Source organism: Ahaetulla prasina, chromosome 6, assembly GCF_028640845.1.
Source record: "Ahaetulla prasina isolate Xishuangbanna chromosome 6, ASM2864084v1, whole genome shotgun sequence".
NCBI lineage: Eukaryota > Metazoa > Chordata > Lepidosauria > Squamata > Colubridae > Ahaetulla > Ahaetulla prasina.
In genome coordinates this window covers 35383779-35409279 of record NC_080544.1, presented here as the reverse complement: position 1 = coordinate 35409279, position 25501 = coordinate 35383779, and the positions used below count along the sequence as shown (strand labels likewise).

The 25501-nt window shown below is 41.5% G+C and overlaps 1 protein-coding gene across 3 annotated transcripts in view; it reads left to right on the top strand.

Moving 5' to 3' along the window:
- Window positions 1-595: 595 nt before the first annotated feature.
- BLNK (B cell linker) overlaps window positions 596-25501 on the top strand; it is a 144166-nt gene continuing 119260 nt past the window's right edge. For 2 of the 3 annotated variants that reach the window (XM_058187429.1, XM_058187427.1), the window contains exons 1-2: window positions 7351-7434; window positions 14384-14446. In XM_058187429.1, coding sequence (XP_058043412.1) covers window positions 7360-7434; window positions 14384-14446 — 138 coding nt within the window. In that variant the 5' untranslated portion in view covers window positions 7351-7359. Of the gene's footprint in view, window positions 701-7350; window positions 7435-14383; window positions 14447-25501 lie in introns of those variants that run through there. The other variant, XM_058187428.1, reaches the window with a different exon arrangement.

Here is a 25501-nt window from a genome sequence, read left to right as displayed (position 1 = left end):
GTCACATTGCCATAATGTGATGTATCATGACTTTTTTCCCTTCATGGAGCTGGGGTGGGTGTGGCCCTTAACGGCTCCAGCCCACAGGCCGCCAGTTTGCCACCCCTGTATTATATGGATCAGAATTATCCAACTTTAGGCTCTGGAGCATATTGGCTTTTACCCTGCAGGAAAAGCACTTCAAAATATAGATGGGTCAAGGATTAAAGAAGAAAATTGGGGGTTAAGATAAAAATATCCCTTTCATTACAATGATGTTGAATTAATTGTATTTTATATGAGTGGTGCCAACTGCTTTAATCATTTTCTCTTTCTATCTCATTAAATAATGACAATTTGGTGGCCATATTTAGAGATGTTCTGGGAGTCAATTTCAGGGATTTAAGACCCCATATATACCCTGGGCCTCGGGTTTTGTAGAAATGGATATTATTAGCCCTGGAAAAATATTCAGCACAAAGTTGCAGATCATGACTATAAACCATGTATCAGCCATATTTGGAATGGAGCAAGAATAAGTGGTTGCCAAATAATTCCATCACCAAAAACATTTACTTTTCTTTTTTTTAATGAACAAACAAACATGAAGAATTCTACAAAGCATCTTTAATTAAAGGGAAGTTCAGAGCACCTTCTCTGCCTGAAACTTTCCTTTTGTCAACTGTGTAGGACTGCTGGCTTCAAAACAGATAATTCTAAGGTCAGTTCTGCCTTCTCCTCTTCAAACATGCTTCCCCGAAGGTCCTAATTGCGTGTTTGCATATGCATGATACAACAAATAGCTTTTTAAAGTTGAGAGTGCTTGTTTTATTTATTTGTTTACCCACTGCATATTAACGTGCCTTTTAACACAGGTGGCAGCAAGCAAATCTGATGAGGACAACAGTAACAGTACAGACATACTCGCATTATTTGACAAAGTGAAAAATGGGTTGCATCGTTTTCTTCTTGGTTAACTAAGTTTAGTTGCAGCAACTAAAAGCAGAGAGAAATATCAATGACTTTCTAAAGCTGAGGTTGCAATTTGTGCACTGATGTAGTTGATATGCTATATCAGAATGGGATTTGCTTGTTTGTGGCTGAATGTGCATGACGTTTGTGTGTGTCTATGTCTGCGTGTGTCTGTGCATGCGTGCATTCATGCATCTTTGGGTCTGCAGTTTTCTTGGCAAAATTTTTCAAAAGTGGTTTGCCTTTGCGTGCTTCCTAGGGCTGTGAGTGTGTGACTGGCCCAAGGTCACCCAGCTGGCTTTGGGCCTAACACAGGACTAGAACTCACAGGCTCCCAATTTCTAGCCTAGTGCCTCTAACATTATGCCAAACTGGTTCTATGTTAACCTAGCTATTATAATACAACCAGTTCTAACTTAACTGAGCCAGCAGTGTGAAGCAGCTGCCAAAAAAGCCAACACAGTTCTAGGCTGCATAGGGATAGAATCAAGATCACATGAAGTGTTAATACCACTTTATAATGCCTTGCTAAGGCCACACTTGGAATACTGCATCCAGTTTTGGTCACCAGGATCTTTAAAAGATGTTGAGACTCTAGAATGACTGCAGAGAACAAGGATAATTAGTGGACTGGAGGTTAAAACATATGAAGAACGGTTGCAGGAACTGGGTATGTCCAGTTTAATGAAAAGAAGGACTAGGGGTAACATGACAGCAGTGTTCCAATATCTCAGGGGCTGCCACAAAAAAGAGGGAGTCAAGCTATTCTCCAAAGCACCTGAGGGCAGGACAAGAAGCAATGGGTGGAAACTAATCAAGGAGAGAAGCAACCTAGAACTTAGGAGAAATTTCCTGACAGTTAGAACAATTAATCAGTGGAACAACTTTCCTCAAGAAATTGTGAATGCTCCAACACTGGAAGTTTTTAAGAAGATATTAGATAACCTTTTGTCTGAAGTGGTGTAGGGCAGTAATGGGTTTCAATTTCGGCTGATACCGGTTTGCATGCGTTCATGCGCATGACACTTCTGCACATGCACAGAAGCTTCTGCGCATGCGCAGAAATGTCTGGACGGGCAGGCGAAGTCTGCCAACCGCCACCACTACCGGTTCGCCCAATCCAGGGCGAACCGGTAGCAACCCACCACTGGTGTAGGGTTTCCTGCCTAAGCAGGGGTTGGACTAGAAGATCCCCAAGGTCCTTTCCAACTCTGTTATTCTGTTTTCTGTTTGCTGCTAAGTGGGACCAGAAACTGCATTGTTAAGCAACATGGTCATAAGTTGAAAAAATGTGTGACCACACCATTTAACAATGGCAGTTCTGGCAGTGCTGTTTGCCATTTGTAAGCAAAGTCCTCAAGCGACTTTGACTTGTGACTTCTTGCTGGCTTTCTCATTGACTTTGCTTGTTGGGAGTTCACAGGTCACACTCGTGTGACCAAGGGATGCAGTGACGGCCATAAGTTTGAAGACCATTATAACTATTACTCATTCAGTACCATCATAAATTTGAACGGCTGCTGGCACTTGGTCATTAAACGTGAGGCCAGCTGTATGTAAAAACAGATGTTATTTATTTAGCATATGATGAGAACATAACAAAAGAGAAGTAAATATATATATACAATCCACATATTGTATAAAACTATGGCAGCTGTCTCCTAACTATGTCCAATTCAGTTATCCAATTCAGATGTCCAATTCAGTAATTGCCTAGGATATTGCTTCATGCAGATCTTCTAAAGCAGAGGTCTCCAACCTTGGCAACTTTAAGACTTGTGGACTTCAACTCCCAGAGTTCCTCAGCCAGCTTTGCAAAGCTGAAGTTGAAGTCCACAAGTCTTAAAGTTGCCAAGGTTGGAGACCCCTGTTCTAAAGCAGTTTTTCCACAGACCAGAGGGGGTGCAGTTTTGCATACTGCCTGCATTCCGTGGATGGGGCTTTACTTGTTTGAGTGGACCGGTTGCTGACATGCCACGGACCAGTGCCAGTCCACGGACCAGGCATTGGGGACCCCTGTTCTAAGGAACCAGAGCTGACTTTGTGCCTAACGCAGGAATAGAACTCACAGGCTCCCAAAAAGTGACCTTGCACTTTTGGGGCAATCTTGCACAATATGTTTAATAGTTTGCATATCAGTACCACAATTGCAACAAGGGGAAGCAGAGGCGCTTCCTCCAATATCACATATAATTTCACTTCAGACAAAGCAAAGGCAGGTTAAAACCATGCAGTAGAGGGATCTCTCATGGTCAGGCCACAGGAAGGTACCTTGGACCAGGGGTCTCCAACCTTGGCAACTTTAAGCCTGGTGGACTTCAACTTCCAGAATTCTCCAGCCAGCAAAGCTGGCTGGGGAATTCTGGGAGTTGAAGTCCACCAGGCTTAAAGTTGCCAAGGTTGGAGACTCCTGCCTTGGACCATTCCTCTCTCCAGGCATTCTTAAACTGGGTAGACGTTAAATGAATAGCTGTTTACCATGCTGGCCTACGGGATTTCAATCCTGCAATAGGCTGCCCATTGTCCTGGTGAATAAGGAGGGCCTTGTTGTTCAGCAGTCTTGACTATAGTCCAATGAGAGCTTGATGTTTTCTAATGTGGGATGATACGATATTGCCAAGTACTAGTAACCAGTGCACAGGAGTGGGATGCAATGAGCTAGAGATAATAACGCACTGTCTGGCATACAAAATAGATATAAGGCTTAATCACAGAAGAATGTATGAACCAGTCAGTATATCTTCCAATTCCAAGAACACAACTAAAAATATCCGATTATTATGGGCTTATATCTCACAGGGTGAGTGGTGCAGTGACTTAGAGGTGGAGCTCTCACCTCACAATCAGAAGGCTGTGAGTTCGATCCTAGATAGAGACAGTTATTTTTCTCTCTCCGGGCTCAATGAGAATATATCTGCTGAACAAAACTCTGCATTGGCATCAGGAAGGGCATCTGGCCAGTAAACACTCAGCTCAGTGGTGAAATCCAATTATTTTTTACTACCGGTTCTGTGGGCGTGGCTTGGTGGGCATGGTGTGGCTTCTTGGGCATGGCTTGGTGGGTACGGCAGGGGAAGGATACTGCAAAATCCCCATTCCCACCCCACTCTGGGGCCAGCCAGAGGTGGTATTTGCCAGTTCTCTGAACTACTAAAAATTTCCACTACCCGTTCTCCAGAACCTGTCAGAACCTGCTAGATTTCATCCCTGACTCAGCTCCGTTCAGTTGCCCAGACTCCACCCCACAAGGGATTATGGGGTCATTAAAACAAGAGGATATCTCTCGGGTTATGAAGCCTGGAGAAAAGTTTCATTTTCACATAGAAATCAATGAGTGTAAACATCTAGAATTCCCCACAAACGTTGGGTATTATAATTTAAGATACTTTAAATGTCTCTTAATTCTTTGATACTCATAAAAATTCTCAACCAATATTGATATTTCTGCATAATAAGTCCCACGTATAAATAAGATAAAATGCTCTATATAAAGAGTATATAATCTCTCCTTCTATAAAAAAAAAATCAGCATGGCAATCGCTTAGGAGAACTGAAAGAACTTGATGGTGATCCACCAAGAGTAAGATTTTTGCAGCTTGCCTGAACAAATAAGCACAGAATTGATCCAAGCAAAAGAAGCAACAGTAATTGACTCATTTCAATACAGCTCATGTGAAACATTGAAGCAACAAAAATAACTCCGTTGGCTTCGTTTGAATGCACATGCACAGTGCACATGTTTGCCTTCGATAACCAACTGGCAAAGAAAGCAGCTCTTAACAATTAGCCTAAGTCCAGTTTTTTTCCAGTGTGTGTGTTGGCCACAAGAGGAACATGATACAGGTCATTCTTCTGCATCCTTTTATGCAGTTCAAAAACAAAACAAAAAAAATCAGCAGCATATTAAGAGGATTTGTTAATGTATATGTATAATGGAATTGTTTGCATTTGGCAAGCTGTTTCAAAGCCCCAAAAAACAAAAGCAACATCATTTTGCCCCGATCATTAATTTATTCATTTATATTCTGCGTCAAGTTGGTGTACACGGTACAGATAGTCCTCGACATACAACCACAATTGAGCCCAAAATTTCTGTTGCTAAGTGAGACATTGGTTAAGAGAATTTTGCCCCCATTTTACAACCCTTCTTAGCTACAGTTGCTAAGTGAATCACTGCAGTTGTTAAGTTAGTAAACTGGTTGTTAAGTGAACTTGGCTTCCCCATTGACTTTGCTGATCCGAAGGTTGCAAAGGGGGATAACAGGACCATGGGACGCAGCGACGGTCATAAGTGTGTGAACCAGTTGCCAAGCATCTGAATTTTGATCACATGATCACGGGGATGCTTCGAAGGTCATAACTGAGAAAAAATGGTCATGTCACTTTTTCCAGTGCTGTTGTAACTTTGAACAGTCACTAAATGAACTGTTGTAAATCGAGGACTATCTGTAATCACTTCCCCACAGTGAGATGGATTGGGCTGAGAGAGAATGACTGGTTCAAATTCACTTTTGAGTTTCTGTGGTTTAGAAACTCAGGTTCATCATCCTACCTTCCCAGTTCTAATCTAACACCTTAATCACAATATATACCAGCGGTTCTCAACCTGTGGGTCGCGACCCCGTTGGAGGTCGAATGACGATTTGCCAGGGGTCCCCTAGGACCATCGGAAATATGGGAAGTATACTTGCAAGTCGAAGAATCGCGCTCCAATGGTTGACTCCACAAGCCAGCTGCAGGCTCTTCAAATCGCTAGCCAAATTCGGCTTCAGGCGTGATGAATTAAAAAAGAGAGAAATCTTTGCTCTGCTGTCTCCCTCTCAAGCCAGCTGCAATCACTCCCAATCGCTAGCCTAATCTGGCTTCAGGTGCGATAAACTTAATAGGGGAGGAGTCTCCGCTTTAATGCCTCCGTCCTCAAGGCAATCGCAAGCAGTTCAGATCGCTAGCCAATACGGCTTCAAAACGAAAATAATTTTACGGTTGGGGTCGCCACATCGTGGGGAATTGTATTAAAGGGGTTGCAGCACTATAAAGGTTGAGAACCACTGATATATACTGATTCTCTACGGCAAGCAACTGTTGTTTATATACCAGGCACATTTTTGCATTTGCTAATCTGCCCGAAAAACCAAATGCGACAAACTAAAATCCCACAGTGTTACATTTGAACCCGTGATCTGTAGACTCCACACTGCTTAAGTAGCTAGTTTAAAACGTATCATTTTACAGGACTAATTCTACAGAGTGGGCTGGCAGAGGAGGGCACCGGTTTAGGCAACCATTGGCTTGACCTTGCAGCTTAGACTCTCGGTCCTTCTGTGGTCTCTTACTTGTGTTTTACTCTGAAAAGCAACAATCCAGAATAATTCTCAGCACCGAAACTGCACTTTAATTGACTCTGTAGTTCTGCATCCCTTCAATTAGCATCAGCATATGGCAACAAAGACTGAATGCACGCCTGCTGTTTTTTTGGCTTAATGCAGTCTCCATGGCTTGAAGGACTAGGAAAAAAAGCAAACCCCCAATTTGCAGGATGCTGGAAGACTCAAAGTATATATAACAAAAGATCATTTTTGGCATCACATTCTGGAACTTGGGAAGAGCTCTGAATATTCAAAACCAGCTATTCTAAGCTCAGAACATTTGAAAGCCAGAACATTTTGCTAAAGCTTGTTAAGGAACAATATAATAATTAATAGAGCTGAAATATGTCGAAGCAAGCAAAACAATAAAAAAATTAAATTAAAAACTATATTAAGACGAGAATAATAAGGAAGTATATTTGAAAGAGTATGGGCTCCACAGTTGGACCCTGAGTTACATATATTCTTTTCTGTTGGATTTGAAAGATTATCATAATTGATTGGAGGAGTGAAAAAGCATTTTATTTTATTTTATTTATTTCATTTTCTTTTTTTTTAACCTCTAACTCTGTTCACTTTCCCCTTTGGTACCTATCAGCATCGGTGCGTATGTTGAATCTTCATACATTGCACAATGTGACTCTTGGCCTCAAATCGCTGCCCAGTCTTACATTACTGAAAAAGAAACTTGGTAAACAGTTGGTCAGAGATATTCTTCAAACTGTTTTAAATTTCAGATTAATAATGGGAACTTTGCCTATTCAGCAGGCTGTGTTAAGGAAAGGAAAATTCATCTCAATTTTTAAATGTAATGACTGACAGTCAGTTCATTTCATTCAAAATTCTAACATGACATGCTGATTGTCCCCAAGTCACTTTAAAGAGTGGTATGACTTTAAGCAATGACCACAAGAGGGGGGGCGGGGGGATTGCAGAGGAACTTCCTCTAATGACTTCCAGAATTCAGTCATTTATGTTTAGTGAACCGAACAAGTTGTAGCATTACCAGAAGCATCTCAATTTTTCCTAGCAGGGACCCACAATGACTACAAAGCTGCCTTTGCGAGAAGAATTTGAGACGTGGACCTCCCTACAGGTAGCTGATCTTCTAAGACAGGTACTGAGATGCTCTAAGACTCTACTCGATTGATGGTCCAGAATAGATCAAGTTTCTATATTTCTTTCTATTGCTGGTTTCACTCAAAAAAGTAATAAGAGGCAAACTTTTAGATGCAACTGAGAGCAGAAAATGCCAGCAGCATTCTTTTTGTATTAGTTGGTTAATAAATTTATAATCTCTTTATTAGATTTGGAAAGTTGGGCATCTTCCAAGAATTCACTACCAGGCATAAGGGTATATATTGTATCCAGATTTAATTGTGTTTAGTAGAAACCCACTGAAACGAAAGGAACATTGATTCAGTTAGTTAGGATTGATTCAGCTAAATGTTTCTTTCTGTTCATTCAAGAAAGGTCTTGTCTGCACCAGAGTTAAACTTTTCAAAATTAAGAAAGAAAGGATAATAATCCTGGTTCTGGGGAAAGATAGGGCCGAGAGGGAGAGATAGAGGGCAGAAATGAGAAAGGGGGAAAGAGGTCAGAGCTGAATGGGTCTGAGAAGTTGAAACATCTAGGGACTCTTGTGAATTCCTGAAAGTGATTCCAAGGGTGTTTTTTCAAAAGGCAACTGGATTTTGTTTTTCCTTGAAGATGTTTCGCTTCTCATCCAAGAAGCTTCTTTAGTTGATAAGTTTCATTAGGACTGAAGAAGCTTCTTGTATGAGAAGCGAAGTGTCTTCAAGGAAAAACAAAGTCCAGTTGCCTTTTGAAAAAGTTCCTTTGGGACAACCATGACCTGGATGACTGAGAATCTCCACAGACATCCTAAAAGCTTGTCATAATCCCATAATCACACAATCCTAGAAACCTTCTTGTCATTCAAGACTGGCTGTAATTTGGGAAACACTAGTTCATCTTTCCTGAGCCAAGCATTCCTCAAATATATTGGGTATCCAGTTCTCAAAATTCCAAGATAGGACAGCCAATGTCCATAGTCATTGAGAACTGATTAATGCTGGGGAATACTGGACAAGCTTAACTCAAAGCATCTGAAATACCAGGATGGGTCATAAATCAGATGTACTTTTCAGCATAGGGTCTCTATGGATACAAAGCAGTTTCAGTTTTCCAACTAAGTATCAGAGTACACTGGAATTGGACAATTTATAAATTCAATTAAATCCATAAAGTTACCTGTTTATGGTAAGGACTTGTCAGGATTTGAGAAATGCTATTATTAAAAGAGTGGTAATCATGCTTCAAAATTAATCCTCAAAATTATATTAGATTTTATCATATGATAAAATGTAAAGTAATATTAGATATATAAAAATCAAGAGCAAAGTAAAACAAATCAATACAAAGACAAGAAGACATACAGTATATTTAACCACTAGTGGAAATTGTCTGAAGGTTAATAGGCAGCTACTAGAACCTGTTTGGGGAGGTCTCTAAACTAATAAACATCCATCATCAATAAAATTAAATATGTACAAGCAATTAAAAGTCCACAGAGTGCATGTTATTTTACTGCCTGTAGCAGAAGTATTTGTAACTATATTGAACTGAATCCAATCACACAACAGAAAAGCCATTAAAATCAATGGGACTAATTCAGTCATGACTAAATAAAATTAAGCTTTCTTTATTTCAAAGCTATTAAATATGACTAAGCCTATACACAGTGTATGATCTAGTTATCTGTTCCAAACATGAATTAAAGACATCTTTGTGCACACATCATCATTTTATTTAGTAGTCTTCTAAAATACTTTCCAGTAAATACTATGCTTGTTAGTCAAAGACTAGCGTAATTAATATTTTAGTGTGATATCTAATAGTACACGTCTATGGAATATTGTTATATTTTCACATGCACTGTACAGCAGATATTTCTCTGTATTGCTGTTTTAATATGCTCTTCATGTGGAAAAAAAACAGATCTGTCCTTGCAAAAACTTATTTAGAACAGCAGCTTCACAGCTGTACCGGTACTACTATTTCTTAGTAGAGTTAAATAAGGTTTGAGCAGAAGATCAAATTAGATCAAACAAAAGTCTAAGGATATGCAAAACACCAGGAATTTAAAGTATTTTGAGTTCAAAATAGTCTAAGCTCAAAAAATAACTTCAGCTTCAAAATAATTGTCTCAGAAGTTTCAAAACTTGAAATTGAAAAATTATGCACTTTCTTACATAACATCCATCTAATTTTGTCTCAGCATTGAAATTAGAAGTTAAAGGGGAAACCCTTAAGCATGATACAAATGAAATCCAGTTCATTGCCTAGCAACTAGCACTGAGATGCAGACTCCCTTTGATGACGGAGATAATAAATAGCTTTCACTGATAATAAAAATTGATAGCTGTATCCTCCATAAATTCCTTGTGACCCTCTTAAAACTTGTGACACTGAATTATATAGATTATAATCTAACTCAGAGGTGTGGAACCTCTTATGACTTGTGGACTTCAACTCCCAGAATTCCTGAGCCAGCATGGCTCGCTCAGGAATGCTGGGAGTTGAAGTCCAGATGTGTTGAAGTCCACAGGGTTAAAGTCCATGAGGCGTGGCCATCCTGATCTAAATGAACAATGATTGATTGATTGACTGATTGTGCAGAATCTTCCATTAATTATCTTCATTGAAAAATCCTGGATTATAATATTGGAATGTGATACTTTCCACTACCAAGTTTATATGACTCAATTACATCTCCATTAACTCATGATTTTCTGTTTAGAAAAAAAATGGCTTCTATCCTGTATTCTCATCAGTTTGGCAATTTCCTTTTTGAAGTGTGGCAATCAGACAGCCCCATTTTTTAAGGGCAGTCACACCCTAGTTTTCCATAAATACTTTATAATGTTGATAGTGTAAGAAGTTAGCACCCACCCCCTCCTAGAAGAATGAAATATTTTAGAAGATATTAAAAAAGGCAGAATATATTTCCCTGGATGAGAAATGGAGAAACATGTTTTAAGGACAAAGCAGCTCCCTGCAGCTTCTAGCCTCCCTCCACCTTTGTCAATGGGTCAGAGACAGAAATTCACTCCCCCCACCTTTGTCAATGGGCCAGAGGCAGAAATTCATTCTTCCCACTTTGTCAATGGGACCATCATCTGCAACACAATAGGACCCATCTAGTAACAGAAACTCACTCACTCACCGCACCTGGGAAGATTACATCAGCCAAGCAAGGCTAGCCAAGACCTCCACCCCCTGGAAGTCTGACAACCAATCAGGATACTCTTCCTGTGCCCCAGGAAGTTCAAAGCTCAGAGAAAGCATAAAGCCAGGGCATGCTCAGCACCTCACCTTTTTTTTTGTTGTTGTTCAGGAACTCAAGCCATGCGATCCTGACCACCATTAAACCATCTTTCCAAGCAGTCTCCATGTTTCCAGTGTCTTTTTCCCCACTTGGAACTGAACCCAGATTGATATTTCTTCCAACAATAAATCAAGATTAAAAAGATGGGAGGGAGGAGATAAAAACTATCTAATCTGAAATGGATTTGGTGCTGGGCTTCTTTAAGACCTGAACTGAACAAGTTCCAAGGGCCATCCTCGCAACAAGCATATATATTTGGGTGAGAATTAGCCAGGTTTTCCTATGCCAACAGAATGCCCTAGGACTAAAGAGCCCTAACAGGTCCATCCTTCTTCTAGACATATTAATAAATGTTCTCTTCTGTTTGTTCTGTAGTGTAATATTATGCTCATTAGTATTTGTTTTTATACTCTCCAGCATTCTGTAGTAGATTGGTCTGAACTGGTTATATCAGAAGTGTGCAGTATTAATAAATTGACCACAATCATGTAAGTTCTCTTCTTCTAAGAATGTTGCAATCATCCAAATGTGCTTGTTTTAAAACGGCCACATCCTGACTCATTCAATAAATACAATTAAAATCAATTAACTAAGTGGTGTAATATGAAATAGAGAATGAATTAAATAGGTCAGGGGTCTCCAACCTTGGTCCCTTTAAGACTTGTGGACTTCAAATCCCAGAGTCCCTCAGCCAGCAAAGCTGGCTGAGGAACTCTGGGAGTTGAAGTCCACAAGTCTTAAAGGGACCAAAGTTGGAGACCCCTGAAATAGGTGAAAGAGAGAAAGAAAATACAAAGCCAATAGATTGTCCTGTTAATTAGTTGCTCAGAACCAATGCCACTCCCCATTCAGCATCATCTGCATCATCGACAATGCAGAGTAAAAGTAATCTGAAATACAGCTGTACGTTTACAGATGTGTGAGTAATCCTCAGAGTGTGTCTATATGTAGAAGATGCTTATTTTCTCCCTCTGTGTAATCCATTGCATTTCTTCATTTAAAAAATAACCTTTACAGTCCTGATACATTTATTTTAAATTTGCCTTTTGTCCAATTTGCTGAATGTTTGCACTACTGAATTTTCCATGAGTACTAACTTCCTCTTTAAGAACTAGACATGCAAAGCAGGGGGTGGGGAGCTGTCCATGCACCAGAGAGTTATGTAGAAAAAACACTAATATGTTATAAATCTTTGAAATAAACCCTCAACTGCCCTGCCACCAGATGAAGAACCTTGTGCTAAATTTATATTCTCTGTGCAGGTGTACCTCCTCTAATCTCTTTAGCTGTGCAATGTAAGCCATAGGATCTTTGAGTGCAGCAGGATGTCCATAAGACAGCGCTTCCCAATTTTTTTTCCTTCATTAACCAAAACTGCTCGTCAGAAAGGCCTTTTTAACCCGCTAAAGCAGTTTAAGTCAAGATAAATGCCCCTGTTGTGGTTGGGCGATGCATTTTTGAGACATTACCCAATGAAAAACCACTTTTACTCAATTTTGGGTAATTTACCCACATTTGAGAATCACTGCCATAGGAGAACTTGAAGTCCAACTTCTGTAGTATGTGAATAGGAGACAGTTGTAGGTTGGATGACCTGCCCAGAAATTTGAATGAGACTAAGATTCCTCCCTAGGGCAGTGGTCTCCAAAATCTTTTGACCAATAGCCACATCATGGATGTGATGAATACCTCATGGACATGTTGAAAAAAAGGCTATCATAACAAGTCCGTTGACCAGAAGGTAAACTATTAAGATTGCTACCTCCCTTTCCCTCTGTTGGAAGAAATATCCATCTGGGTTCAGTTCCAAGTGGGGACAAAGACACTGGAAACATGGAGGCTGCTTGGAAAGATGGTTTAATGGTGGTCAGGATCACATGGCTTGAGATCCTGAACAGAAAAGGGGCGAGATCCTGTGCGCTCCCTGGCTTTATGCTTTTTCTGAGCTTTGAACTTTCTGGGGCACAGGAAGAGTATCCTGATTGGTTGTCAAACTCCCAGGTGATCTAGGGGTCTTAGCTAACATTGTAGGTTGTCCCTCAAGCTTGCCTGAGCCTTGCCATGTGGTGAGTTTCTGTTGCTAGATGGATCCTATTATGTTGCAGATGATGATGGCCCATTGACAAAGGTGGGGAGAATGAGTTTCTACCTCTGACCCATTGACAAAGGTGGGGGGGAATGAGTGAGCTTGGTTGAGGCTTTAATGGCCCATTGACAAAGGTGGGGGGGAGTCAGGAAGCTGCTTTGTCTTTAAAACATGTTTCTCCATTTCTCATCCAGGGAAATATATTCTGCCTTTTTAAATATTTTCTAAAATATTTCATTCTTCTAGGAGGGGGGTGGGTGCTAAATTCCTACACCTCTGACTCCAAAATACTATGAAACCTTACTCTTTTTTTAGACAAGGGTGGGGCACTTCCAAAAAAAAACACACTTGACTGCAGCCAAGGAGCTTTTATGTGTACTGAGAATAACAGGAGCTATATCTTTCAGTACAAAAGATGTTACAACTTCCACTTTGCATTATGCTACCCATCCTTGCTTCCTGGCCTTTTAAAAAATATTTATTTTGTTTAAATTAAGTGAGTCATAGAGACTGGCAGACCCCAAATAAAGTGTTTGTGGACATTCTGGTTCCCGTTGCAATTTCAAAGCTCAAATGTGGTATATGTGGTATCTTATATGTGAATCCAGTACACTTGGATTTAGTCCACAAGCCATGGTTATGCAAATAATTGCTAAATGTGCTACCTCAACAAATCCAAAAGGTTGAGTTCAGAAGGTTGGTTGGTTCGTTCATTCGTTTGTTGGTTCGTTCGTTCGTTGGTTCATTGGTTGGTTGGTTGGTTGGTTCATTCATTCATTTGTTGGTTCATTCATTCATTCATTCATTTATTCATTCTGTGCCATCAAGTTATTTTTACTCCTAGCAGCCACACAGATAGATAGAAGATACAATAGAACCGCTGGTTACGAACACTTTTGACTATAACCAAATCGGGTTTCGACCAAAAAATTCACTTTCTTTTTTTTTGTAGGCAATTTCCACTTCTGCACCATTTTATTTTTTTTTTTGTAAGCACCAAATTTCCAAAATTAGGTTTGGGTCACAACCAAATCAGGTTGCAACTAAAGTTATAGAATGAATTATGTTCATGACCAGAGGTTCTACTGTACACAGAGTTATTATATAGAGACTTCTACAAGTTCAAGCTATGTATCGATTGTTAATGCAAATGCCCCATCTTAGTATTGCATCAACATCAACAGGATAACTTCATGACACAATTTCCATCATTGGACCTGTTGGTTCCTCCCATCCCAGTGGTGAAATCCAATTTTTTTTTACTACCGGTTCTGTAGGCGTGGCTAGGTGGGTGTGGCAGGGGAAGGATACTACAAAATCTCCATTCCCTCCCCACTCCTGGGAGAAGGATATTGCAAAACCTTAATTCCCATCCCACTCTGGGGTCAGCCAGAGGTGGTATTTGCCGGTTCTCCGAACTGCTCAAAATTTCTGCTACCAGTTCTCCAGAACCTGTCAGAACCTGCAAGATTTCACCCCTGTCCCACCTCCACTCTGTCCGTGGAAGGCAATACACTTATCCCAAGTGCTTCATTTAAAAAATGTAAATTACAGAATGTAGTATCACCTTCTCTTCTTCCTTTTTTCCAGTCTGGGATGCATGACTGTGCCAGAATAGTGGAAAAATTAAATATAGATGGAGTTCGATTTTTGGTAAGTTATTTTAAATGTTTCCATTTGAATGAATGTAGATCATGCATATGTACACTAGTTTATAAATATGTATAAAGTGGGCAATGTTTCTGCACTGATAGCATCTAATAAGACAATGTGGCACAGCCAAAATATTCATATCAGAGCAATATAAACCAAGGTTATCAAATAACTTTTTAAACTTAAGCCAGGAAGGTGTCATCTAGAAATTGCTGGTACAACTTTCAACAGCATTTCCAGGTGTGAAAACAGCTGGTAGTTATTACCAACCAAAATCTGGTAGTTATTACCAACCAACATCTGGAAGTTACAGATTTCTGAACTCTTTGACTATAACTTCAATCTTGTGGAGATAGAATCAACTTTGATATAGTTATCCATACTCACGTGAATTTTTTATATGGCTAGATTAATGTATTCTATGTTGATCTTAAATTGAGCAACAGATTGCTAGAGATTAGATATCTGATGATAAGTGTGAAAAATGGTCATAACTCACTTTTTCAGTGCCGTTGTAACTTCGAACAGTCACTAAATTACCTGTTGTAAGTCGAGGCCTACGTGCATTACCCCAATGTGTAATCATCGGGACTGTTCTCACTTTCACTGGACAGAGGTAGCTATTGATACCATAGTGACATGGCAGAGTAGAGAGATCCTCACCATAGTAAGTATACTATCAATATGTTAAATTCTATGACATATAATTAATTCACTGGCTTTCTACTGCACCACTTTCTCTTACTCTACTATAGACTGAATAAAGCTCAGGTTATCCTTGTTAAGTTTGGGTATTGACGAGGCAGGAGACCAGGTTAGTGACAACAGCTCTTTAATATAGTGTGACCCAGCAAAACTCTGGAGAAAAACCTCTCCTTATATACACTTCAGCCTGAGGCTGCATCCAATCAGAGACGAGATATTTCCCGCCTAAAACTCCCGCCAAAACTTACAGTAATACATTACACTCCTTCCCTCCCAGAAGGCACTTTGCCCATATTTGCATACTACTTCTCTACGTAGTCCTGCAGGTACGTGGGGCGTCTCCTGACTCTCCCGGACCTGCGCAGTTCACTTTCTGGAGTTGAGTCGAGCGTGCCGGAGGGACTTTTCGTTCCTCTGAGCTCCTCCTCCCGGCCATCCGGCCCTGGATTATTCGCCGGCTCGGGCCTGCTGTCCTCTAGAGGGACCGGAGGGTGTCGCTGGACCTCGCCTGACTCAGATAAGTCTCTGTTTGGTTCTTTGCTTACGATTTCTGTTTGTTCTCGGCTCCAGTCAGCTGTGGGGTTAATTAAATCAAAGTCAGGGCTGGTCTCGCCTAATTCCGTCTTATCGCTCACTCTATTTCTTAATTGATCTATGTGGCGTCCCCAGATTCGGCCATCGTCTAGCTCCACTAGATAGGATTTAGGGCCCGTTTGGTCTATGATTCTCCCCCTCCTCCAGCTAGGGCCGGCGCTGTAATTCCGAGCCCATACTGTGTCTCCTATGGCTATTTCTCTGAGTTTCTCCGGTTTAGTTCTGAACCCGTCTTGTATGTAGCTTGGGTGCAGCCGGTCTAGTGGGCATCTTAGCTTTCGCCCCATTAGCAGCTCGGCTGGGCTGCGGCCAGTGGCTACACAGGGGGTCCTATGTTGGACAGTTAGGAATCGTCGATTTGTGACTGCCAATCCCGGGGCTACTTCGTGACAGCGCCTCTTCGCACTCCGAACAAATCGTTCAGCAAGGCCGTTCGACGCAGGGTGGAACGGCGCTGAGAGGCATGTCGGATGCCCTCTTCAGCCAGGTACCCTTCAAATAATGCTGCGGTGAACTGTGGACCGTTATCGGACACGATGGTGTCCGGTAGCCCATGTGGCGAAAAGGTGTTTTAGGGCTGCAGTGACAGTTCCAGCGGTTGTGGATTTCATTAGGATGATCTCCAGCCATTTGGAGAATGCATCCACCACAATTAGAAATGTTTGGCCGTGGAATGGGCGGCAAAGTCAATATGTATGCGGGACCAAGGGCCTTGGGGTTTCTCCCACTCCAACACTGGGGCCGTGGGAGGTAGTGGTCTGGATTCCTGACAGACTTGGCATCGGCCTACCTGTCACTGATTTCCCTGTCCATTTGGGGCCACCAGACATAGCTCCTCGCTAACCCCTTCATCCTCACAATTCCTGGGTGACCCTCATGCAGGAGTTCAGGACTTTTTCCTTAGTTTTCGGGGACCACTACCCTATCCCCCAGAGCAGGCACCCCTTGTACAGACAATTCCCTTTTTCTTTACAAACTCTTTAAAACGCCGCCCGCAGTGGCCATCCCTTGAACCCATCCAATCACAGTTCTTAATACAACGTCCCGGTATGAGGCCCGAGCCACTTCCTGAGATGTGGCTGGGCCAGAGTCCAAAGAGTCAATTAGTAGAACGGTGCGCCCGGGGTGGGGTCCTCGATTTCCCCTGGTAATGGGCATCTGCTCAGTGCGTCTGCATGCCCCAGCTCCTTTCCAGGCCGATGTTGTAGTTTGTAGGAGTAGGCGGCCAGAAAAATAGTCCATCTGGTCAGTCTAGGTGAGAGTGCTACTGGCGTTGGGCGGTCGCCAGCCAGTAACCCCAATAGCGGTCTGTGATCCGTCACAATTTCAAAGTCTCGCCCAAAACGTGTTCGTGAAATTTCTTCACGCCTGACACTATTGCGAGCCTCCTATCTAGTTGGCTGTAATTTCTTTCAGCCGGGACATCGTTAAATGAATAGAACGCTATAGGGGCTTCAGTGCCGTTTGGGAGTCTGTGGCTAAGTACAGCACCTACTCCATAGGGGGATGCATCACAGACCAGTACTAACGGCAGCCTGCTACTGTACTGGACTAACAGGCTTTCGCTTGATAGCAAGTTTTTGACTGCCTCAAATGCTCTGTTTTCTGTCTTTCCCCAAGACCAAACAGCGTTTTTTCCTAACAACTTGTGCAACGGTTCCGCAACGGTTGCTTTGTTTCTTAAAAATACAGCATAAAAGTTTACCAGACCCAGGAAAGCCTGAGTTCTGTCTTGTTTTTGGGTGCTGGGGCTCTCTTTATCGCTTTGACCTTACTCTCGGTGGGGTGAATTCCATTCTTATCTATCCTATATCCCAAAAATTCCACTGACTCGACCCCACCTGGCATTTTTGCTTTAACTGTCAGGCCGGCTGACCGGAAAATGGCCAAAACTTTCCTCAGCCGCTCCCCCAGTTCTTCCAAATTCTTTCCCGATACCAACACGTCATCGAAATAGGGCACGACTCCTGGTAGCCCCTGTAGGAGTCGTTCCATCAGATTTTGGAATAGCCCAGGGGCTACGCTTACCCCAAACTGTAACCGAGTGCATTTAAAGGCACCTCGGTGCGTTACAATGGTCTGGGCTTCAGCTGTGCTAGCATCTACGGGTAGCTGCTGGTACGCTTGTGCCAAGTCTAATTTGGCGAAAACTTGTCCGTGCCCTAGTGAGTGCAATAAGTGTTGCACTACTGGAACTGGGTAGGCGCTCTTTTGCAATGCTTTGTTCAAGGTAGCCTTGTAATCAGCGCAAATTCTTATGGACCCGTCTGGTTTTACAGGGGTGACGATTGGCGTCTCCCATTTGGCATGGTCAACTGGCACTAGTATCCCCTGGCTGACTAATTTATCTAACTCTTTGTCGATTTTAGGTTTGAGTGCAAAAGGAACCCTCCTTGCCTTTAACCTAATGGGGGCTATTTGGGGTCTAAATTGAAGGAGATAGGGGTCCCTTGTACTTGCCTAAACGGTCCTCGAATCGTCTGCGAATTCCTCCATTAGGGTGTTTTGCAGGTTGCATCCGGTCCGGTGGGCGCCAGTCACCCCATTCCCAACGCCCGGAACCAGTCTAGCCCCAACAAGCTTGGCAAGTTCCTTCGACTAACGTGATGGGCAGGGTCTTTTCGTATGTCCCGTACTTGACCTCGACGGTCGTTGTCCCTCGAACAGGGATGCGGTTGCCCTGGTAATCCTGCACCCGGGCCGTTGTTTCTGTAGCTTGCGCTTTGCGATGTGTGGCAAGGCTTTCACAAAAGTGTCCCAGGACATGATTGTGATAGCTGATCCTGTGTCTACTTCCAGTCGGCACGGTACGCCTTCAATGTCGGGTTTGTGAAGATCTTTTCTTCGATGCGGGTAGCTGCGTGGTCTATGGTAACAGTCATTCGGTTTGACTTCGCTCTTTCTTTCCTGGCCAATCGCGGTCGCCTCGCCGATCTCGCTCTGATTGGCTGGTTTGAAATTTCGGGAATGTGGGGTTTGCATCTCTGACTCAGAGCCGCTCTGATTGGCGATTTGAATTTTCGGCGGAGGAAGGGTGCTCGGCAGACTTGAGCCAGGTGCCCTTCCTTTCACACCGCCGCAAATGGCGTCCCTGAACTTACATCTTTGGCGCTGATGTCGCCCGCAACTTCCGCATTCCTCCGGGTCTTCCTTGTCGATTTTCCGGTGTAGTGGACTTCTTCCTCCTCTTCGCTGGTTGACTCACGATAGGTTTCTTCGTGGTGGACTGTGCTCGGCTTTGCGCCCGCCATCGGCGTGAGTCGCTTTGTAAGGTGTCTGCTGCATGGTTGGACATCTCATGGGCTCTGGCTTCGTCCAGAGCGTTTGCCAATGTCAGGTTGCTCTTGGCTAGCAACCGTCTCCTCAAACGGATGTCTCTGACCCCCCGTATAAGTTGTTCCAGCAGCTCTTCGTCCAGATCGCGGTACTCGCAATGCTTGGGGGCTTGTCTCAGGGCTGCCATGTAGTCGCTGATAGACTCGCCTTCTTGTTGCCTCGCGCCCCCAAACTCGTACCGTCGAGCGTATTTGGACGGGCTGGTGCGTAGTGATTCTTCAGGAGGGTCTGAAGGGTCTGCCACGATACGGAGTGTAGCGGTGTTGGCTCCGCTAGGGCTTCTGCGACGGCGATGACTGCGGACCCACAGTGGCTTATGAAGTAAGCCCGTTTACGGTTGTCGGAGACTCCCTGTAGCTCGTTGGCCTCCAGGAAACTCTCGAAACGGGTCATATATATTCCCCATGTCTCCTGGGCAGGGTCAAACGGAGTGGGTGGCGTGTAGCCGGTCATCGCTGCATTCGCCGTCACCTTGCTGGGTTTGAGTCTCGTAGTGAGTTCAGCTCTGTTCTGGTGCTCTGCCTCAAAATCCCACCTTCGTCGCCAATGTTAAGTTTGGGTATTGACGAGGCAGGAGACCAGGTTAGTGACAACAGCTCTTTAATATAGTGTGACCCAGCAAAACTCTGGAGAAAAACCTCTCCTTATATACACTTCAGCCTGAGGCTGCATCCAATCAGAGACGAGATATTTCCCGCCTAAAACTCCCGCCAAAACTTACAGTAATACATTACAATCCTGGTAACTATTTCTCCACCTTTCACCGCTCTTCCAAGCCCGCCCTATAAGAAGAGGTGCAGCAATATTTGATTCCAACTGCTCTCCTGAACAGAGTTTGATAATCTGTACTCCCTCAATGAGAAGTATTCAATAGATGTAGTCCCAAACACTGGACTTAAAAAAGAATTTTGCACACTAAGAGATTGTGCCATGGTGTATTGTGTTCTCATGATGTGAAATGTGACTGCAAACTATCTGCCATGAACATTTAAAATTTAAAAACATAATCTATATTAGGAAGATCTCCAAAAGCACATTCCAAGTTAGACTGCAATGATTGGGAATGCCAAATTAATTTTTTTCTTGGGGCATGCAGAACTTGAAAATGCTATACCAGGGGTCCACAACTTTAAACACTCAAAGAGCCATTTCGACCTGTTTCCCACAGAAAAGAAAACACCAGGAGCCACAAAACCTTCCTGTGCCTGACTATTTCTTGAGCAGTCACAAAACTAGTATATGTACCCTGTTTGCCCAAAAATCCCCTGATAATAAGCCCAATTGAGCTTTGGAGTGCATGCACTAAAATAAGCCTTCCCCCAAAAAATAATAAGACCTCCCCAAAAATAAGGTCAAGTGCTTATTTGGGGGTTCAAAAAAATATAAGACAGAGTCTTATTTTCGGGAAAACACGGTAGTTGAATTAAACATTCTGTTTTCTTCTGACACTTTTCTTTTCTTGGATTTATCCATGGTTAGCCTACTGGGGGTTGAAAAGCTCAATAAATTGCATGCCGGCGGGTGTCACACATTGGTGGTTGTGACATATATTTTGAGTGACAGGGAGCCGCAGCAGAGGGGTGAAAGAGCCACATGCCGCTCCAGAGCTGACCCTTGTGCTATACTAAGCCATCATGTTGAAGGAAGAACACTCAATAACTGAACAATGATATTACAAACAATTGCGGTAGTTGAGATTCTTATGTCAAACTCTGGATGTCAGCTAAAAAATGAGCCAGGGACTTTTGATTATATATAATCAAATATATATATATATCAAATATATAATAATTATATATTAATATATAAATCATAGAAGACACATAACGCGCCTTAAAATAGATCAAAATATCTTTAGGATTCCAGGCTTCAAAAATAATTAAATCATCCTGTTGATACTCACAGTCTTTGTCATAGGTTTTAGCAGTGGGGGTATAGTCTGGTTTTCACATACGGCAATTGACATACAGAAACCAAGACAGTGGAGACTTTTCTACTATATACATTGAAACTTTTTACAACAGGTATATAAAACTTTATCTTGGCTTTTACCCAATATCAGTTTTCCCTTTTAGTTTCTCTCCCAGAGTTTACTCCCTTCCATCTCTCCCACCAATGGGGTTTCATTTCCTTCCCGTTCACTCCATCTTCTCCCCCCATTTCTGGGCCTGTTGAAGAGATGAAACGAAAGGAATATGCTGGATTTACAACCATGAATCCTGTATTGCTCATCACCTTTTCTTGGATCTGCTGGCCAATTACTAACTGCATCTTCTCTGTTGGGGAAGAACCTCTCTCAGGATTCTCTGCCCAGTCCTTCCCCAGAGACCAGGGCTTCACTGCTGCCTTCCTCCTTCCCATATTGTCTTGTGTGAAGATGTTGTCTCTCTACGACTTCACTTCTCTTCTTCCAGAGAAGCTGGACCTGGACCTTTCTTCTCCCCGCCTCTGACCGACCAGGAATCAACAACCACTCTGCATTCTCACATAACTCTACTTTCCAACTTTTCTCTCCAGCCACTCTATATTACACAATCTTTTTCTTTTTCTCTTCTCCTTCTCTTTCTCTCCAATTATTCCTCCCCGGGTTGTAGCAATAGCAATAGCACTTAGACTTATATACCGCTTCATAGTGCTGTTATAGCCCTCTCTAAGCATCTTCCCCCCAACAATCTGGGTCAACCTTGAGCCTAGTGAGATTTGAACTGCTGAACTGCAGCTGAAGTAGCCTGCAATACTGCACTTTAACCACTGCACCACCTCAGCTCTGGTAGTTCCCAGCACCTATATATCATGCTGGACCAAAAGAATTGTTGTCTTTATATCTCTCCGCAACAACTTCAAGGACTAGAATTGATCTTCTTCACCCCTTTTCTCTTCCATTTACCCTCTCACACCAGCACAACTGCTTCCTGATCAACTGCCAGTAAGATAAAACAATATTTGTGTGAAATGGGATCTGACGCCAGAATAATATAAGGAGAAAGAAAAAAATATCTCTGGCCATGCAAAATTCTGGGAGTTTCAATTCTATCTTGTTTGAAGGATATGGAAGTTGTTTAAAGCAATTTCTGGTTAGCCTGATTTTCAGATTTGATAGACAAGTTTTGTCAAAATCTAGAATATTCTTCATAGCCATTGGAGTTAATAGTGGGCAATCTTCTCTAAGTCTACAATTCTTGATCTGTTTAAGCTAGCAGAATTCAATGATACTTCTGAATAGACTGTACAGAATACATTTGTGCTTCTAAGATTTTGAACTGGACAAAAACAAACACAGAAAATATACTCTATGCATGGAAAGACCAACAGCATCATTTATCACCGCAAATCATAGTATGGTGATTTGGTTTTATATATATGTTTGTAAACCTATATAAAATCATTTATAACCTATTATTTAAGAAAATTCAATCAGTTGACATTGTCAATAAACAATTAAACTATGATTTGATGCCTTGTGTGAACAGTTAAACAAATATTCCTAGATTACATCATTCTTACCTGCAGGATACGTCCACATGAACGAAAGAAGTTGTACCTGAGAGAGAATAAGAAAAAGGGCTGTTTACACAACTTTGTCACTAAGTGTGTTTAGATTGATAGGATTAAGCAGTATACAAATGTAGATAAATATTGCATAGCAAGTTAATACACATGCTAAGTTTTATGTGTAATATATGGCTTGTTTAAAAATCAAGCTTGCTTTAAAATTTTCTTAGCATTTTCTATGAATTGGACCAGCCACAATCACAAGGGGAAAGATCCAAAATCTAGGTTCTAATATCTTGTCCGACATGTCTAGAACTGGAAAGCTGTGAAATAGAATCAGAAAGTTTATTTTTTGAACTTCTTAGATTATTGCTTTAATATCAGGCACCAAAGACCCAGTTCACACATGAATCTGAACTATACTGATTAAACTCATGTCTGTACACAGGAATATTGTCAGCTAACAGTATATGATAGGAGTTAGAAAAATGTTAGATCAACATTATTGGGGGGGAGCAGATATGGTCCGACAAAGGCTACATAGGGATTCTAGGCTGATCCCTCTTTTAACTCTGCCCCCAGATTCTGCCACTTCTCCTCCTACATTTCATGAATTAATGTGGTTTTATTATTTAGTTTAAATTTTCACATACTATACCTTTATTTGGCTTGTTATATGCTACCATAAGGGGAATCTGGAAGGGGGAATAAAAAAAGTCAAGATAACGGCATGATTGAAGCCCCGCCCCTTTTTGCACCCTTCAAATATATGACTGAGGTGAAAAGAGGCAGAGCTTCATTGTGTGATGCCAGCTGCTCTCCTGACTTTTTGTTCTCTCCTTGCAGATGTTCTTGGCCAGCTGGGTTATGTGATTGAAAAGATGGTAATTCCATCTCTCCATCAAATACCAAATTTTGTGGTGACAATTTTTGTGGTGGAGAATAAAAGCCACTTGTTAAATTGCAGAAGTTAGGGGCTCCCATGATACAGAACTTACCAATGTTTGTGCATGACAACATTACCATCATCCATAGAGCAATCATTGCAGCATTAAAACTTCAAAAACACATTATCTGGCGAATGAAACTGTTTAAGAATATCCTTCTCCAACTTGGAAAATATTTTTATCAAGGATTCTGCTAGGAATATATTTGGATTTTTTATTATTATTTTGTTCCCAGCAAATCCATGACTGGGATTTGGCAACAAAATCTAGTTAACATTTTTATTTCTCCTTCATTTCCCGACCATTTAAAAAAAAAATTAATCATGACTGCTTTAAAAAGCCAGTGGAAGTTGTTGGCTTCTTAATTTTCACAGCCAAAGCTCTCAAAACTGTGCTACTTGGATTTTTTTTTCTTTCCTCATAGAAAGTCCACATGACTATGCAAGAATCTTCATTGTATCCCTAAACAGACCAGCAAATTTATCTCTAGCAGAGGGTTGTGTTTTTTTTATTAAGCATTCTATCTTCTGAAGCAGAAATCTGCCATTTGAAGTGGAACATAAAATGGAGCTGATTTACATCAATCTGCGCAACCATAATGCTGACCCTAATTGGAGAAGGCTCATTTAGATTTATTTATTTTTTATCTTCCTTCTAGTAGTTTTAAGATGAGTCTTATTTTCCACATTTATTAAAGCCTCTCTTAAAATCAGTTCCGAGAGAGTTTTGCACAACAACCCGGTCTTTCTTATTTACAGCCTGGAGCTAATTTGACAGGCTGTCAAGCTTACTCTCTTTTTGAATAGGAAAAAAACTAGAGAATGCTCTTATGTGAATCTAAAATGATTCCCAAAGGCAGCAAGAATCAAGATGCCAAAACAAGAGCTGTTTTCAAAATTCTGTAATGAGCTTACTCATCAAATGTGGGACTGAAACAAAACCAGGAAATAGTGAAGGCAATGAAGTTCGATGCATTGGGGTCTGCAGAAACTGGGGGTGCTGGATTCCCTCCTGACACATGATTTTACGGTAAAACAACAACAGCATAATCACCCTATACCGGAGGATTCATTCTTAAAGAAGGAAAGAAGGGTATCAAGCTCATGGTGGCCAACGTCAAACAAAGATTTTTCAGTTTTCTTTAACAAGATTTATTGAAAAGGAATGGAATAAGGTTGAAGAAATCTCAAAAGCAGGACTCCTTTCACTTTAAGTAGCAAAGTTATCTCTTAGCAGAGATAAGCAGAGACCTTTTTTTTTGTATTTTTAACTAACAGCTTCTCCGTGAACCTTGAGGAAGCCATTCTTTCCTTGGATAGGTCAGGAATGTGCAGGTAGTCAAGACATGAATCTGAAGTCATAAACACACAACTACTAAGGCTGTGAGTGATAGAGAAACCACTTCCTTTCTTGCTACTGCTCCCAAATTAGCCATTGCTTAAGTTAGTAACCACATTGCTATGCAACCTGTCTTCTGTTTCTCCTTGCCTCAGTCAGGGAAAAAAATTTCAAGGTGACTGAAGAGATGAGGGGAAACCTTATAAAAGGTCTGGCCTGTTGCTGAGGTGATAGTCACAAAAGAAAAGAAAAATTCCCCTCAGAACAGGGGGAAAAAATGAAGGCACCCATGAAAGCAATGCAGACCAATTATGATCAGTGAGGTGTAAAATATTACAGTAAAGGGTTTTTGGGAAAACAGAGAAAGAAGGTATCGGGAGAAATGTATAGGTGGCAGGACACTATCCATTCTCAGGTGTACAAAACAAACTACAGATTATTCTAATGTAAATCAAGAATGTATGGTCATAAATTATCCATGGCTGATTACATTCTTTATTGAAATAGTTGTCAAAAAATTTAAAAACATACATAAATGTATGAGAAGCCCTTATTTGTGTTGCTGCTTTGCTCTATTTTCTTATTTTTATTGATTTTTTTCCTTTCCTTTGTTCTGTTTTAATAAAGGAGAGGGAGAGGGAGA